Source organism: Lepidochelys kempii, chromosome 1 (genome assembly GCF_965140265.1).
Source record: "Lepidochelys kempii isolate rLepKem1 chromosome 1, rLepKem1.hap2, whole genome shotgun sequence".
NCBI lineage: Eukaryota > Metazoa > Chordata > Testudines > Cheloniidae > Lepidochelys > Lepidochelys kempii.
This window is the reverse complement of record NC_133256.1, coordinates 139,100,984-139,115,448: the sequence shown is the minus strand read 5'-3', so window position 1 is coordinate 139,115,448 and position 14,465 is coordinate 139,100,984. Positions and strand designations below refer to the sequence as shown.

The following is a 14,465-nucleotide window of genomic DNA, read 5'->3' as shown; positions in this document are numbered from 1 at the left end:
GGTAAAGTACAACATTTCAAGGCTGAAGAATGCTGTACTTGTTGTTATGAATTAATATCTCCTGCCACCAACTACAGTGTGAAATCACAATTTTACCAACATGGTACTGTATTTTACCAGTCTTAGCATGAGGCTGATTCTGCTATTGGTGGTTTTGAATACCTGTTAATACATGATATGAAAAATTAGATCCAGAACTATCAGTTGCATGCTAAATAATTAAAAACCAATATATTCTATTACTGAGCCTAGAAAAATAGCACAGGGTAGAAGCAAAATTAACATGAGAATCTGGGGAACTACAGACCGGTCAGCCTCACCTCAGTCCCTGGAAAAATCAGGGAGCAGGTCCTCAAGGAATCCATTTTGAAGCACTTGGAGGAGAGGAAGATGATCGGGAACAGTCATCATGGATTTACAAAGAGCAAGTCATGCCTGACCAACCTGATTGCCTTCCATGATGAGATAACTGGCTCTGTGGATATGGGAGAAGCGGTGGACGTGATATATCTTGACTTTAGCAAAGCTTTTGATACAGTCTCCCATAGTATTCTTGCCAGCAAGTTAAAAAAGTATGGATTGGATGAATGGACTATAAGGTGGATAGAAAGCTGGCTAGATCGTTGGGCTCAACCCGTAGTGATCAACAGCTCAATGTCTAGTTGGCAGCCGGTATCAAGCGGAGTGCCCAAAGGTCGGTCCTGGGGCCGGTTTTGTTCAACATCTTCTTTAATGATCTGGATGATGGGATGGATTCCACTCTCAGCAAGTTCACAGATGACACTAAATTGGGGGAGAGGTAGCTACATTGGAGGGTAGGTATAGGGTCCAGAGTGGCCTAGACAAATTGGAGGATTGGGGCAAAAGAAATCTGATGAGGTTCAACAAGGACAAGTGCAGTCCTGCACTTAGGACGGAAGAATCCCATGAACTGCTACAGGCCGGGGACTGACTAGCCAAGTGGCAGTTCTGCAGAAAAGGACCTGGGGATTACAGTGGACGAGAAGCTGGATATGAGTGAACAGTGAGCCCTTGTTGCCAAGAAGGCTAATGGCATATTGGGCTGCATTAGTAGGAGCATTGCCAGCAGATTGAGGAAAGTAATTATTCCCCTCTTTTCGGCACTAGTGAGACCACATCTGGACTATTGCGTCCAGTTTTGGCCCCCCCACTACAGAAAGAATCTGGACAAATTGGAGAAAGTCCAGCAGAGGACAATGAAAATGATAAGGGGGCTGGGGCACATGACTTACAAGGAGAGGCTGAGGGAACTGGGCTTATTTAGGCTGCCAAAGAGAAGAGTGAGGGGGGATTTGATAACAGCCTTCAACTACCTGAAAGGGGGTTCCAAAGAGGATGGCTCTAGACTGTTCTCAATGGTAGCAGATGACAGAACGAGGAGTAATGGTCTCAAGTTGCAGTGGGGGAGGTTTAGGTTGGATATTAGGAAAAACTGTTTCACTAGGAGGGTGGTGAAGCACTGGAATGGGTTACCTAGGGAGGTGGTGAAATCTCCATCCCTAGAAGTTTGTAAGGCCTGACTTGACAGAGCCCTGACTGGGGTGATTTAGTTGGTGTTGGTCCTGCTTTGAGCAGGAGGTTGGACTAGATGACCTCCTGAGGTCCCTTCCAAGCCTAATTCTTCTATGAGTCTATGATTCTTCTATGATTCTATGTTTAGAATTAGCCTTTGTCTATATTACAAATTAAAGCCTGGTTCTATTTTGTATTTTAGTATAATTGGGACCTTAACTATATCCCCAAACTGGGCTTGAGATGAGACTGTGTGGTAATCATACTTAGGACCCTTGGCCAGCTGCAGCCATGTTGTAGCTGCGTGCGCACACACACACACGTTTAAAGTCCTGTGTCGCTACTTAAGTTTCTCGGGATATTCGACTTATATAACCCATGAGTTTAGAGTGACTGTGATTGGGAGGCTAGCAGTAGTGTCCTCCTCTATGTCAGTGGTTCTCAAACTTTTGTACGGGTGACCCCTTTCACAGAGCAAGCCTCTGAGTGCGACCCCCCTTATAAATTAAAAACACTTTTATAACACCATTATTAATACTGGAGGCAAAGCAGGGTTTAGGGTGGAGACTGACAGCTCACAACCCCCCACGTAATAACCTCGCAACCCCCTGTAGGGTCCCGACCTCCAGTTTGAGAACCTCTGTTCTATGTGGTGTAAAAGGGTGATGTGTGTAGCTCAGTTAAAAAAATACTTACGGGCATGATAAGCTATACAAGTGTTGCCTGTTGAATAGAGCAGTTACAGAGAAACAATGTCCAGTAATCTCCAGTAATGAGGGGCCATTAGCATTGATGAGTAGTGAGTGTTAGGGACCAGCTGCAAGTATTGTATTACCATATTCAGAAAATGTAAATGTGCTTGAGTGCTGCATAACACACAGTGAAACAGACGGAACAAAATAGTGTTATGTAGCCGTTTTAAACACTGCTAAGCTAAAATGGTTGTAACACCTTGTAGTTGGCTAGTGGAATGAAGCCAAAACCTGTTATAATAATTCTTATAAATAGAGCCCTACCAAATTCGCGGCCGTGAAAAACGTGTCACGAACTGTGAAATCTGGTCTCCCCTGTGAAATTTGGTCTTTTGTGTACTTTTACCCTATACTACATAGATTTCACAGGGGAGACCAGCATTTCTCAAACTGGGGGTCCCAACCCAAAAAAGGGTTGTGAGGGGGTTGCAAGGTTATTGTAGGGGGGGGGTCGTGGTATTGCCACCTTTACTTCTGCACTGCCTTCAGAGCTGGGTGGCCGGAGAGTATATATACCCCCTTTAGCTGTGAATCATGTTCAAAACTACTTTAAAACACAAACAGTACTTTATTTGTGCTAAGCATTATTATGCAGACAGCAACTAAATTAATAAATCTGATATCTATGTGGAATTATTTTCTTAGCATCAAAAAGTCCCATTTAATTGACTTACTCTACTGAACTTTCCTCCCCATTGAATTATTTTTGAGTCTAACAATGATACAGAGTTAAAGGATTATAAAATTTAATTTTCTGACTCCCTGATATTTGGAATGGAACAATTGTTTGCACATTTCACAAAATATTCTACACTTCCATTTTGCAAGTGCCTGCTCTCCTGAGACGTTTTGGAAATCATGTAACTTGGTTGCAAAGACTACACAATCATGACATTTTACATGCTTTTGTGACGTAAATAATTTTAATTGAAAATGGGCTAATTTTTAGTTTAAGCGTGAAAATTTCAAAATTGGGGAATCAAAATAAAGGGGGACAAATTTAAATGTATATCTTTTTCTTGGTTTGTTTGCAGATACCTTTTTGCAGAATCCTGAATTTTCCTTTCTTTGACAGGTACCACAGACAGAAAACATGAAATCAAAAAGGTACCTCCTGAAAGGCCAGAATGTCTTCCTAATCGAACAGAGGAGAAAGGTATGAAATGTGCTTCTATGTCTGCTGTTTGCAGAGTGATGAATAGAGAAGGAGGTTGATTCAAGTTTTCATTTTCCAGTCAGTAGATAGATTTAATTAAGTGTATTCTGTGGATGTTTTGTTCTTTTTATACATTTTATAACTTGGCTGATACTATGCTTAACCTAAACCACTAGCCCATTCAAATATGCCTGTGAAATACAAATGGTTTATAATATTTTGCATCACTTAGACAACACAGCAATAAATTGGTCTCCAGGGCTTGAATGCCACTGCTTTTGTGAGTTGAAATCAGACCTTTGAACACATTTTTATGTTGGAATTTATTTAATTTTTTTCCCTGCAACTATTATCAACAAAGACAAATTGCCAATGGCTGTTTTTGTGGTCCATGATTCCTTCAAACCTAGTATCCTAAAACTTATGAAGAGATAGCTTGGCTCTGTGTAATATTCTTAAGTGTATGCCATAGGGATTCCTGTGTATATTCACAACAGACTGTAGACCATCTTGTCACTGATGGGTTTGGTATATTATGAGAGACAAGGTGTGAGAGTTTTGCCACTGACTTCAATGGAGCCAAGGTTTCATCCAAGGAATCTGGAGTGTTAAAAGTGTTTAGCTACATTTTACTATGTGCATTTTCAGCATATTTTATAATGGGACCATTCAAGCTGTTTGTATGTGCTCTATGTACATCCTAGCAATAGTAAGCATTGGCATGTTAAAGACTGTAGAATTTCCTATGAAAAGTAATGAGTTTAAATTCAAACTAACCACTTTTTAAACTTGGAATCCCAAATATTAGGTACCTACATCCATATTTAAGCCCTTTTTGAGAGGTACTTACTTCCTGTGGATCCAATTGCCCAAATTTGTAAAAAAAAATCAGGCCACTTCTATTTAGATGCCTAAATATGAATCTGGGTGTCTAAATGTTGGTCCCCACGTTGTTATATTTTTACCCTAGTATCTGAAGCTGATTCGTTTTTCATTTAAATATATTTGTATTAAATACGTGCCAAATACATTTTCAAAAGAAGATATTTGCATGCTTAAGCAGAGCATTAAGAATACACAAAATTATCCTTATTTTTGTGCTCTTCTAACTGAGTATTATCTCACAGAGTAAAAATTAGTATGAAGGTGGGCTTGGAAAAAATGTTTCTATATGATGTGTAATTCTCTTGTCTTATTTTAATAGTTCTTTAGATAATCAATACGTTTTTTTAATAATTAAAATCAGAAATTACACTCAGATTCATACACTGTCTACACATGTCAGCCAAGAGTAGGTTTAATGCAAATTCAAACTATTGAAATATGTTTAGCACAAAACTGGTATAAACATTTTATTCTCAGAAAAGAGTGAAATAAGGCAGAACAGTGAAGAATGCAGACTTATTTCTTAGATATGGTTTAACTAACATTCATAGCTTCTGTACATTGTAAATCAATGTGTGCCGGTGAATTCCACTTAATAAGGTCTTTGTTCTTTTTTGGGGGGAAATTGATTTAAAGAAAGACCAGAAAGAGAGCAAAAACTGGTAGATTTGCACAAGCCTTCGGTTCCTGCGATACCGCCGAAGAAACCTCGACCACCCAAAGCAAACTCTCTGAACAGACCTGGTGCATTGCCCCCAAGACGACCGGAAAGACCAGCTGTGCCTCTGACGCATACAAGGTATTGTTAAAAGTTGCAAATTCACAGAGTGTAGGTTTTCTATTGATGTTACAGTTCATTTCCAATTCTAACTTTCTTTGAAATAATAATATTAAAGCCCTTTGGTTAGATACTGTATCATCACTCTGTCACACTGGTTTTACCTAGACTAGTGCTTCTGGTTTTATTGTAACTCAATTGAATTGATTATCAGTTAGACACCTGAAGATGTTTATTCCTGCTGTAAAGTTTGTGGAGTGTCTATATTAGCATGTACAATCAAGTTAGTTAACTCAAGTTAATTGGCACTCTGTTAACTCAAGTTACAAGACCAACAACTCTAGATTAGCCATGGCCACTGCGTGGCCCTTTCTACTCTCCTGGGTAGCTAAATATAATAGTGAATAATATTAGCCAGGATGCTCCTCTCTTAAACACTGTAGTGCCTAGAAATTTGATTTGATTTCAGTCCATTTTCCCTGGCTATTGTAGTGCAAGTCTAAGCATGTTGCAAACTGGGTTACAGAATGTGTTTTGATTACACAATGACTTACTCAAGGTACTACTCTAGAATGCTACTTGAAACATAATGTATAGCCTCCATCAGTGGCTGTTCAATGTGCTTTACAAGCTTTGATTAAGTTTTGCAATACACTGGACGGAAAGATCAGTATCATTGACTCAGTTTTACAAGTGGGGGAACAGAGGATGCAGGAGTTAAATGACTTACTCATGGTCACACAATGTCCGTGGCACAGACAAGAATACAAAGTAGATGTCTTGACTCTCAGTCCTTCTCTTTAACTTTAGGTGATCATATACTACCTTGATAAGGGCAGGTTAAGAACCTGAATAGAATAGGACCCATAGATCATGCTTCCCTTCATTCGTCTAATAATAGCCTATAGAAGGACACTCTTTATTGAAATCTAGTCAATTAAAAAAGTCATTTAAGATGCTATACCTGCCCTTGACCCCTCTCAGTTTTTGAAGTCTTACTGAAGTGCTTGGGACATGTCTATCTCTCCCCACCTGACTATACATGGGAGGTGCTTGAACATAACACTAAAGAAAATAATTAATACATACATACAATCTCATGTTTCTATGTTTAAGAATGTTTATGTTTCCCCATTAGCTGTTTGAAAGACCTACAGAAGGGTAAACAGTGAAACTGGATTGAAAGTGCTGTCCAGTACATAATGTAACACAGAAAAAAGAGAGAAATATGTAATCCTCTAATCTCTTATGGGGTGTTTCTTGTAATGGTAATTGGTTTTTTTAAAAGTACAGAAAAATGTGTTTAAGTTGATACTGCCCCATGATCTTCTAAAGACTTAGCATTTTGCTCCTTACTTTTCACTAGCAGATACAAGCACATACCACCTGTCTGCTTCTGGTGGTCTAATCTGGCAAAGGATGGTTTGGATTTAGTTAATGATGCCAGATTTATAAGCATGAACATGGCATTAGCTATTAGAACTGTTCAGACTAAAAATGCTGTAATGGATAAGAAGTCTGGCAAGTTTTGTTGAAAACTGGAAGAAATTACAAAAAATTGGATACATAGATCAGAATGTAAAAAGACAAAAAACCCAGTTGATGATCTGGAAAACAAGATCATATTATGAAATATTAAGTTGTCAGGACATCCCTGTAGGTGAGGAAGCAAGAGAAATTAAGACATTCTACCACACTGGATTAGTAAAATGCTGATGATAAACGAGGATGTTCAGAATGATCTACTTGATCAATAAAATTCCCTCTTTTTTTTAATCACCGGAAGAAATGTATAACAACGTAACAGTATTCTGGTGGTAATCCCAAAAACTGTCTTCACTGTACCTCCCCTGGACCTCTTTGCCAAGATGTATTTAATGGCGAAGAAAGAATGTTAATTGGAAGTGTTCTGAGAGAGGTTTGGGTTGGGGTTGTAAACTATTACGATTTTAGGGCTGAAGGATACTGAGGCTGAACTTGATGATGGATCCTAAAAGGATACTTAACACCGCTGTCTTAAGGAATGCTAAATGTCCTTCAAGACTCCATATCTTAAAAATGTTCCCAATGAACAGAATTTGTCCATCCCACACATACAAGTTTATTATAGGATTGTTCACAGGGGTGCTAGAACAATTTATAAATTATAGTGGAGGTGCTGAAAGCGTAAACCATGTATTTGGTTATTACTGCTTCAAGCCCAGGAGGTGCTGCCGCATCCCCAGCACCCCAAGTTGCTCATACCTTAAATGCTCAATTGCTGGCACTGACCTTTTGCCATTTGTATAGCCTTCTATTCCTTCAAAAAGCAACACCAATCTTTTGTAATGCACTTAATCTCCAATAGATGAAAGTGAAAAAGATTGCTTCAGATGAACATATCTCAGAAAAACAGGGTAAAACCCTGGTTTCAAAAGAGACATCTCAACAGATAGTATGTGCCTTGTCTACACTAGAAAATTGAACTACTGGTAACTGGTGTAATTACCAATAGTGGAGCATGCCCAAATAAACCATTATGTCTGGGGACAGGTCAGTTGCAGCTTTGCCCCACATCCAAACTAGTTGCAGGGCCTTCTTGGTACCCAACCCACAGTCCTTGAAGCCCTATCCAGCCTCCAAAAGAAAATTATTTATTTAACTGAAGAAACTGATTTTTATTACAAAATATAAAAACAGCCCACTGAAACCCATGAATGCAAGACTCTTGACATACACTAGAATAAGGATGCCGTTGCTAACCAACAGCAACAGAAATCTAAGGGGAATTTTATTAAAATCTACAGGATTTTTCCCTTAGAATCTGCAAAATTTCTGTAGGAGTTCTATTTTTATTTGATATTCTAATTGGCCTGAGTCTTACAGATCTCAGAATAAGATACCAGAAGATACTTTCAAAATATGTATTAGCGTATTAAACTGAAATGATTGTAAAAAGAAATAACCAAACATATCCTGTAAATTACATTTAACAAAAACATCATTTTACCCTAATTTTCCAAGTTTCTGAATTATCCAAATAATTAAAAGACTATTTTATAGATTTGATCATACGAATGTCAAGCCTTATTCCTATAAAATGTCCTTACAAATAGGCATAACAGGATACAAAAGTGATCCTGGATAACCCATTAGTTTAAATTAGCTGATAAAATAGTGAGTGGTAAAACAGTTAGCAATTGTGGCATGCTTTATTTCTAATGTATTAATAGCTAATACCACTATTTTAAGAAACGCTAAATATCTCGGTCATTAGTTGCAGGGACAGTTATATATTTGGCACATTTTGCCCAGTGTGCAAAGATATGTGTACAATAACACTGTATAGATAATACTGTTTATGTATGTATGGTGACAATTATTGTGGGAATTATACAATATTGTGAGGCTGGCCATGAAATGGGATAAATATTTCATGACTATAATACAGATTTTTTATTCCATTAAGTGAACTGAAGCTGTCTTGAAATCTCATAGTAAATTTTCACAAGGATGTTGTGTTTGTGACCTGTGCAGTTTAACCATGTGCTCCTACCGCTGATCCCATTTTATTCTGTCTGAGTGGTCATATTGCTTTGATAAACTTGTATGTATTATGTGAGCTTTTGCATGGAAGAAAAACAGGGCTACTCGTGGCTGAATCTCTGTTGCTCTTAAAAATTTCTGTCCCCCCTATATAAAGTATCACCACTCCTCTGTCATTTTTCTATGATGAAGAAATTTTTGCTCTACAGTTCCTGGGTTGGGAGACATCCTTGAAACCATAGAAAGGGATTTCGTAGTATAATGATGGGTAATATGTACAAAAATCTTCATTTTCTAGTGGGAAGCACTTATCATGGTGAGGAAACTGCTTCTATGAACAGAACGGAGCACTGCTGGATCCCATTATCCCAGCTTGACATTTTTTCTCTTCATCCATTTATCTGCAGATTTCTGGTTCACCTATCCATAATATCTAGGCACCAATTATTAATTGTAAGCAACTAAGAATAAGCTGTTGAAGGATAGCCCTTTGCCCTTAGATTTCCTTCATGTTGAGATGCTGTGAACATTTGAGGAATAATTTAGGACACTACTGTGTCTAAAATAGCTTTTTGACAGGTGTTAAAGAGAAATGAGATAGGGTTAATCCATGCAGTATGTCTGCTTACTAGAGATGGCTCTCTGTGACAGGTTGCTATAACTCAGTGCTACACAAGAGGAACACATCCCCTCTCTTTTTATTAATTGCAAGCTGGCAATTTATTGTAACACACAGACAAACTCTAATAAATGTCTCCTCTTTTTTTTCTCACCGTAGGAATGATAGTACAAAAATAGAGTTAGTGGGCAGCACACTATCCGGAACCTTGGAGAAGGACTCCTCAGAAAGAAGCAGTGACATTGGTAAGTTGACATATTTTTGTTGTTCCTCTAACAAAGTTATGGTGTAGATATCTGCATTTTAGTGGTACTTGCTTTGCTCCAAGAAGCAGTTAATGGGTTCATAGTAAATTTTAAATGCAAGGTTAATCACACGTTCCTTGCATAAACTTTATTTTAAGAGAACAGAGAAATATGAAACTTACATTTTTTTGGCATGGGAAATTGATTTTATTGTTAAAAGCCTGAAATAATTGGCTAGGCCAAATGAATAATTGTACTATGTTTTGGTAAGGTGAAGATTAATGTGTATTATATATTTGTAATGTGTTAAAGGTTTACATTGTGGTGTAGTTACCAATAATCTTTACATTTCAAATACAAGGGAAGTAGAGACTGCTTTTAAAAAATCCATTTTGCTGAAAAAGTATTAAAGGAAGTGTCTGTTCCAATTTTAAAATGAACATGAACTCGACTGCAGTTGAGATAATAATCGATATCCCTAAAATACGTACAGTTGAATCACTGAGTCACCTTGAACAGGAGTAAAGTTAAAGATTGGATTGTTTTTCTTATTTTTTTTTCCATTGCTAAGCTTGAAATCTATAAGAGATGTTTGTTGAGCAGGATGTTGTTGTAACTGAGGCACTGAAAGTGAGGTGTTCTGACTCTTCTTTATTTCTGAAAGCAAACCCAGGAACAGAGTCATTTGTATGTGAAAGTATTCCAATGACATCTGCTCCAGTCACTCAATTTAGTAACAACTGTGCGGCAGCAGGCATGTTTTTGTAAGAGGCAGAATCTTTGTACCCTGAATGTAAGCATTACTAGAACTCATTAGTAGCATCTAAAGTTAATTTGATGTTTGGTTTTTTTCATAGAACACATTAATATTAACACATTTTGGTAGAATATTATACTTTTCAGCAACCAGTCTGCCTTTTCTCCAGACTTTAAAGGAAAACTTTTATATATAATTTAAAATATAGAAAGTGAACACAAATAATTTTTCTTAGTTTTATGAAGATGACCTTGATTATTGCTCTCAGTATTCATGTATCCGCTTTTTGAATTTGTTGCTGTCAGTGTGTTCTATGACAGCAAGCTTGTTCTAAGGGAGTAAACAGTATTTTTTTTTTATTTTTAATGAAGGTGAACGTAGCAAAACACATTGCAATTAAATTGCATGAACTGTTTTACAGTTCCCCAACTATTTCCCCATGCTAATATTCCCCCTACTGTTACTCACACCTTCTTGTCAACTGTTTGAAATGGGCCATTCTGATTATCACTAGAAAAGTTTTTTTTCTCCTGCTGATAATAGCCCACCTTAATCCATTGGTCTTGTTAAGAGTTGGTATGGCAACCCCCATTTTTTCATGTTCTCTGTGTGTGTGTGTGTATATATATATATATATATGTATGTTCTTTGTGTGTGTGATATCTTCCTCCTGTATTTTCCACTGGATGCATCTGATGAAGTGGGCTTTAGCCCACGAAAGCTTATGCTCAGATACATTTGTCAGTCTCTAAGGTGCCACAAGTACTCCTCGTTCTTTCTGCTGGTACAAACTAACACAGCTACCACTCTGAAACCTGTTTTACAGGTGTATATTATGATGTTTTCTGATTAATATTATGTTAAAGCCAACAGTATGATGTGGAAATGCAATCAATTTCAGCATTTAGTATTAATGTTTATAAATTTAGTTCAAAGCCTGTAGGCTGCTGTGTACTAGAAGGGAAAAATGCACCAAATAGCATGGTGTGATATAAGTATCCTAGCACTGCGATGTGCTAAAAGTGCGATATGATAAAAGCACAGATTTTAAAAAATGGTATCGTGGGATAACTAGTAAATGTTGTTTAAGAACAATCACTGTTCTCTTCCAGAATCATTTCAGATATTTTTATTTTTTGAGGTGGAACTGGTAGGGAGAACAGAAGTAAATACAAAGATCACCCAAGGACAATGCACACAAAAATAAACAAATCACATTTGCAAAACATTGCATAAGGTTTTAGCCACTGAGCTGCTAATAACTTTAATGGAAAGAACTAAATGAGTCTAAGGATAGAATAGTGTGAACACTTAGGTAAATTTATTGGATAAAGGAAAGTATACTTAGATAAGTATAACCTGATAGGGTCAAACGAGCATGACATCTACACCACATGTCTTTCTAGCCCATTAGAGTTCATAGAAAAAAGTATTAACTTGGGAGTGAAAGTGATCATAATTTACTTGGATTTTCAAAAAGCTATTGATCAAGGAAATAAAAAGCCACCTTGTAGAGGGTAAAGTTTTGTGATGGATTAAAATTTTGTAAGCTAAAATGAGTAGCAGTGAATGACTGCTCCTTGCAATGGAGAGGGATTACCTCCCCAGGGTTTACTATGGATCAGTGTTATTTTATAGATTTATTAATCGTTCATGAGAGGAAGGGACAGTAAATTGGTGAGATTTTGTTGATAATAAATTGTTAGTAAAAATGTTAGAGAATTGAGAGATGGATTTAAAAGCACTGACTGATTGGGCAGCACGAGGTCAGAGTGAATTAAATTGGGATACGTGAAAGGTAGTGAACATTGCCAAAACTGCCTTAACTTTATAATACAGTAAAACCTGCCAAGAGGGATCACTCCTGGAAGTTAGCAAAAGTGGTCACTTGTAAGAGGTGGTCTCTCTTCAAAGGTTTGCACACCAGAGAGTGGGAGCGTTCTGCGGCTTCTGCAAGTAGTCGTGTGTGACAGGTGGTCTGTCTTCAGAGGTGGTCACTAAGGCAGGATTTACCCTATATGCTGATGAGCTGTGAGGGGAGAGGGCAGCCCCCAGCTGCCTCCTTTTCCCCTTTTGCTTCCAACAAAGTGAGAAGGAGGTGGATCTAAGTACCATCTTCTTCTCAGCACAGACCCACAGTAGGGCTCAGTACTGTAAAAAGCATGCAAGCAGAAGCAGTAGCTGTTGTAGGAGTAGTCTTTGAAGAGGAGGGAACCGAAGTGGCCTTTCTAACAGCTCTTGCATACCCATTTCACTGTAATCTTGGTCACTGGTTACTTTCCATTTCTACAATAGCCTAAATAGAGCTGTTCTGGGGCTCTGAGAACCCCCTGCAGCAGGAGGAGGAGGAGCACCAGCAGTAGCCAATCATATGTGGCCTAGCTTGGTTTCATGATGCTACTAAGTGTTAGTGCACAGGGTGGTGCTTCAGCACTGTCCTGGCCCCCTGGCGCTGGAAATTTTGAAGCCTTTCTAATCTGCACTGCGGCACTCCCACTGTCAGTAAGGTTCTGCTATACTCTGTGTCAGAGGGGTGTTGAGTACTAGCACACAAATTATAACTGAATTGCTATTGCTTGAGCTTCACTAGATTGATATTGTACAATTCAGATAATGTTGTATGTCAGAAAGTTAATTTTAAATAGATGCAAAAGAGCAAAGGGGCTCGTCTTCACTAGCAAATTGTATTGAATTGGAAGTTAACCTTGAGAAGTTAGCTAACTTGATGCTGACCGCTACTTTGCGGTCTGTATACTCAGGGACACATCATGTTCTACATGAAGTTAGATGGTCATTAATAAACCCTAGGCTCATTTGGTTTTATCCATTACATGTCTTGTCCCTCTCTATACAGACTGAAAAGTTGTGGTCAGGATCATCTTAACACGACTCCTCAGGGTCATATTCCAACTTGATGTAATTTGCTAGTGAAAACAAGCCCGCAAGGTATGCAAAATAAATTGCTTGTCTACAGTCATAATGAACTGTGAGATACTAGTTAGTGGGAGTATGTTTGATTTTATGGCTGTCTTTTTAATTCAGTTCAGTAAAGTGGAGTACTGGTTTTACAGCTATTACCATCTTGCTTACAAAGTATAATATTTTAGTTACAGTTACAGTAAGGGACATGAAAAACAAACCATTCCCCTTTCCTCCTCACTTCTTTTTCTTTTTTCCTTCCCCCCTATTTTTAGTGATGCCTTTCTTTTCCTTTCCACTCATATTTCATCAAGCTTTTCCCATTTACATCTCTTTACCATGGGTAACTCTTCTTCACTTGATGAGGGTAAGGCGTTTTTCCATCTCTTTTCTATCCTGACATTTACCTTAGCTAAGAATGAATAGCATGCATTCTGTGGAACTACTGTTGTGCATTTTGGTGATAGATATTTTCTAATTGCAAATGGGTAGATAGTGGACTGTGATGGAAAATATTGCACTATAATATTGCAACAGAAATATAATCATTACAATTTCTTATAACCCTTCTCTATGGGATTTTATTGGGTTATCTGATGTATATATTTTATGCATGCACTATCTGTCAACACCTGGTTTCTGTTTATCTGGTCTTTATATTCAAATGGTGCCACCATAAAGTATAATACATACATTTCATTGTGGCATCATTACATATTACACAACAGAAGGACCATTTAGTAACATCTTTGAGCTGTTACCTAGTCTGAAGTAAAATATATAAAGTGAGGTTGTCAAAAACACCCATTGACTTTCAATAGACTCACATACCTAAGTCACTAAGGGCTTGCCTGCATGGGAAATGTTTCCAGCTATACTAGGATAATATATATATTTCCAACAGTGGATGCTCTTATTCCAAAATAAAAGTAGCCTGTTTCAGCTGAGCTTAAACCACTTCCAAAGCAACATAAGCTAAAGCAGAAAAAGGCACTCTTATACCAGTGTTACAGACCTCCTGGGGCTTGGATTCTCTGATACCTTTCTTGGAAGTGGGACACTGTGGTCCAGCCACCCTGGGCTCCCAAGATTTCCCAGGAGCTCAAGCACACCCTTTTCCCAGAGCGCAATCCTCATGGGTACTCTAGTTTATAATTTAACCCTTCAGGGAGACTTGATTGTCTTAGGCCAGGTCTACACTACAGACCTATACCCGTATAACTAAGTTGCTCAGGGGTGTGGATATTTCACACCCCTGAGTGACATAACGCCCCGCATAGACAGCACTATGTTGGT

At 38.0% G+C, this 14,465-nt stretch overlaps 1 protein-coding gene across 4 annotated transcripts in view; it reads left to right on the top strand.

Moving 5' to 3' along the window:
- Positions 1-14,465, top strand: part of SH3KBP1 (SH3 domain containing kinase binding protein 1) — a 339,518-nt gene that overhangs the window by 301,943 nt on the left and 23,110 nt on the right. For all 4 annotated transcript variants that reach the window (XM_073356811.1, XM_073356821.1, XM_073356827.1 and 1 more), the window contains 3 exons: positions 3,361-3,441; positions 4,963-5,125; positions 9,408-9,493. In XM_073356811.1, the coding sequence (XP_073212912.1) occupies positions 3,361-3,441; positions 4,963-5,125; positions 9,408-9,493 (330 nt within the window). The remainder of the gene's footprint in view (positions 1-3,360; positions 3,442-4,962; positions 5,126-9,407; positions 9,494-14,465) is intronic.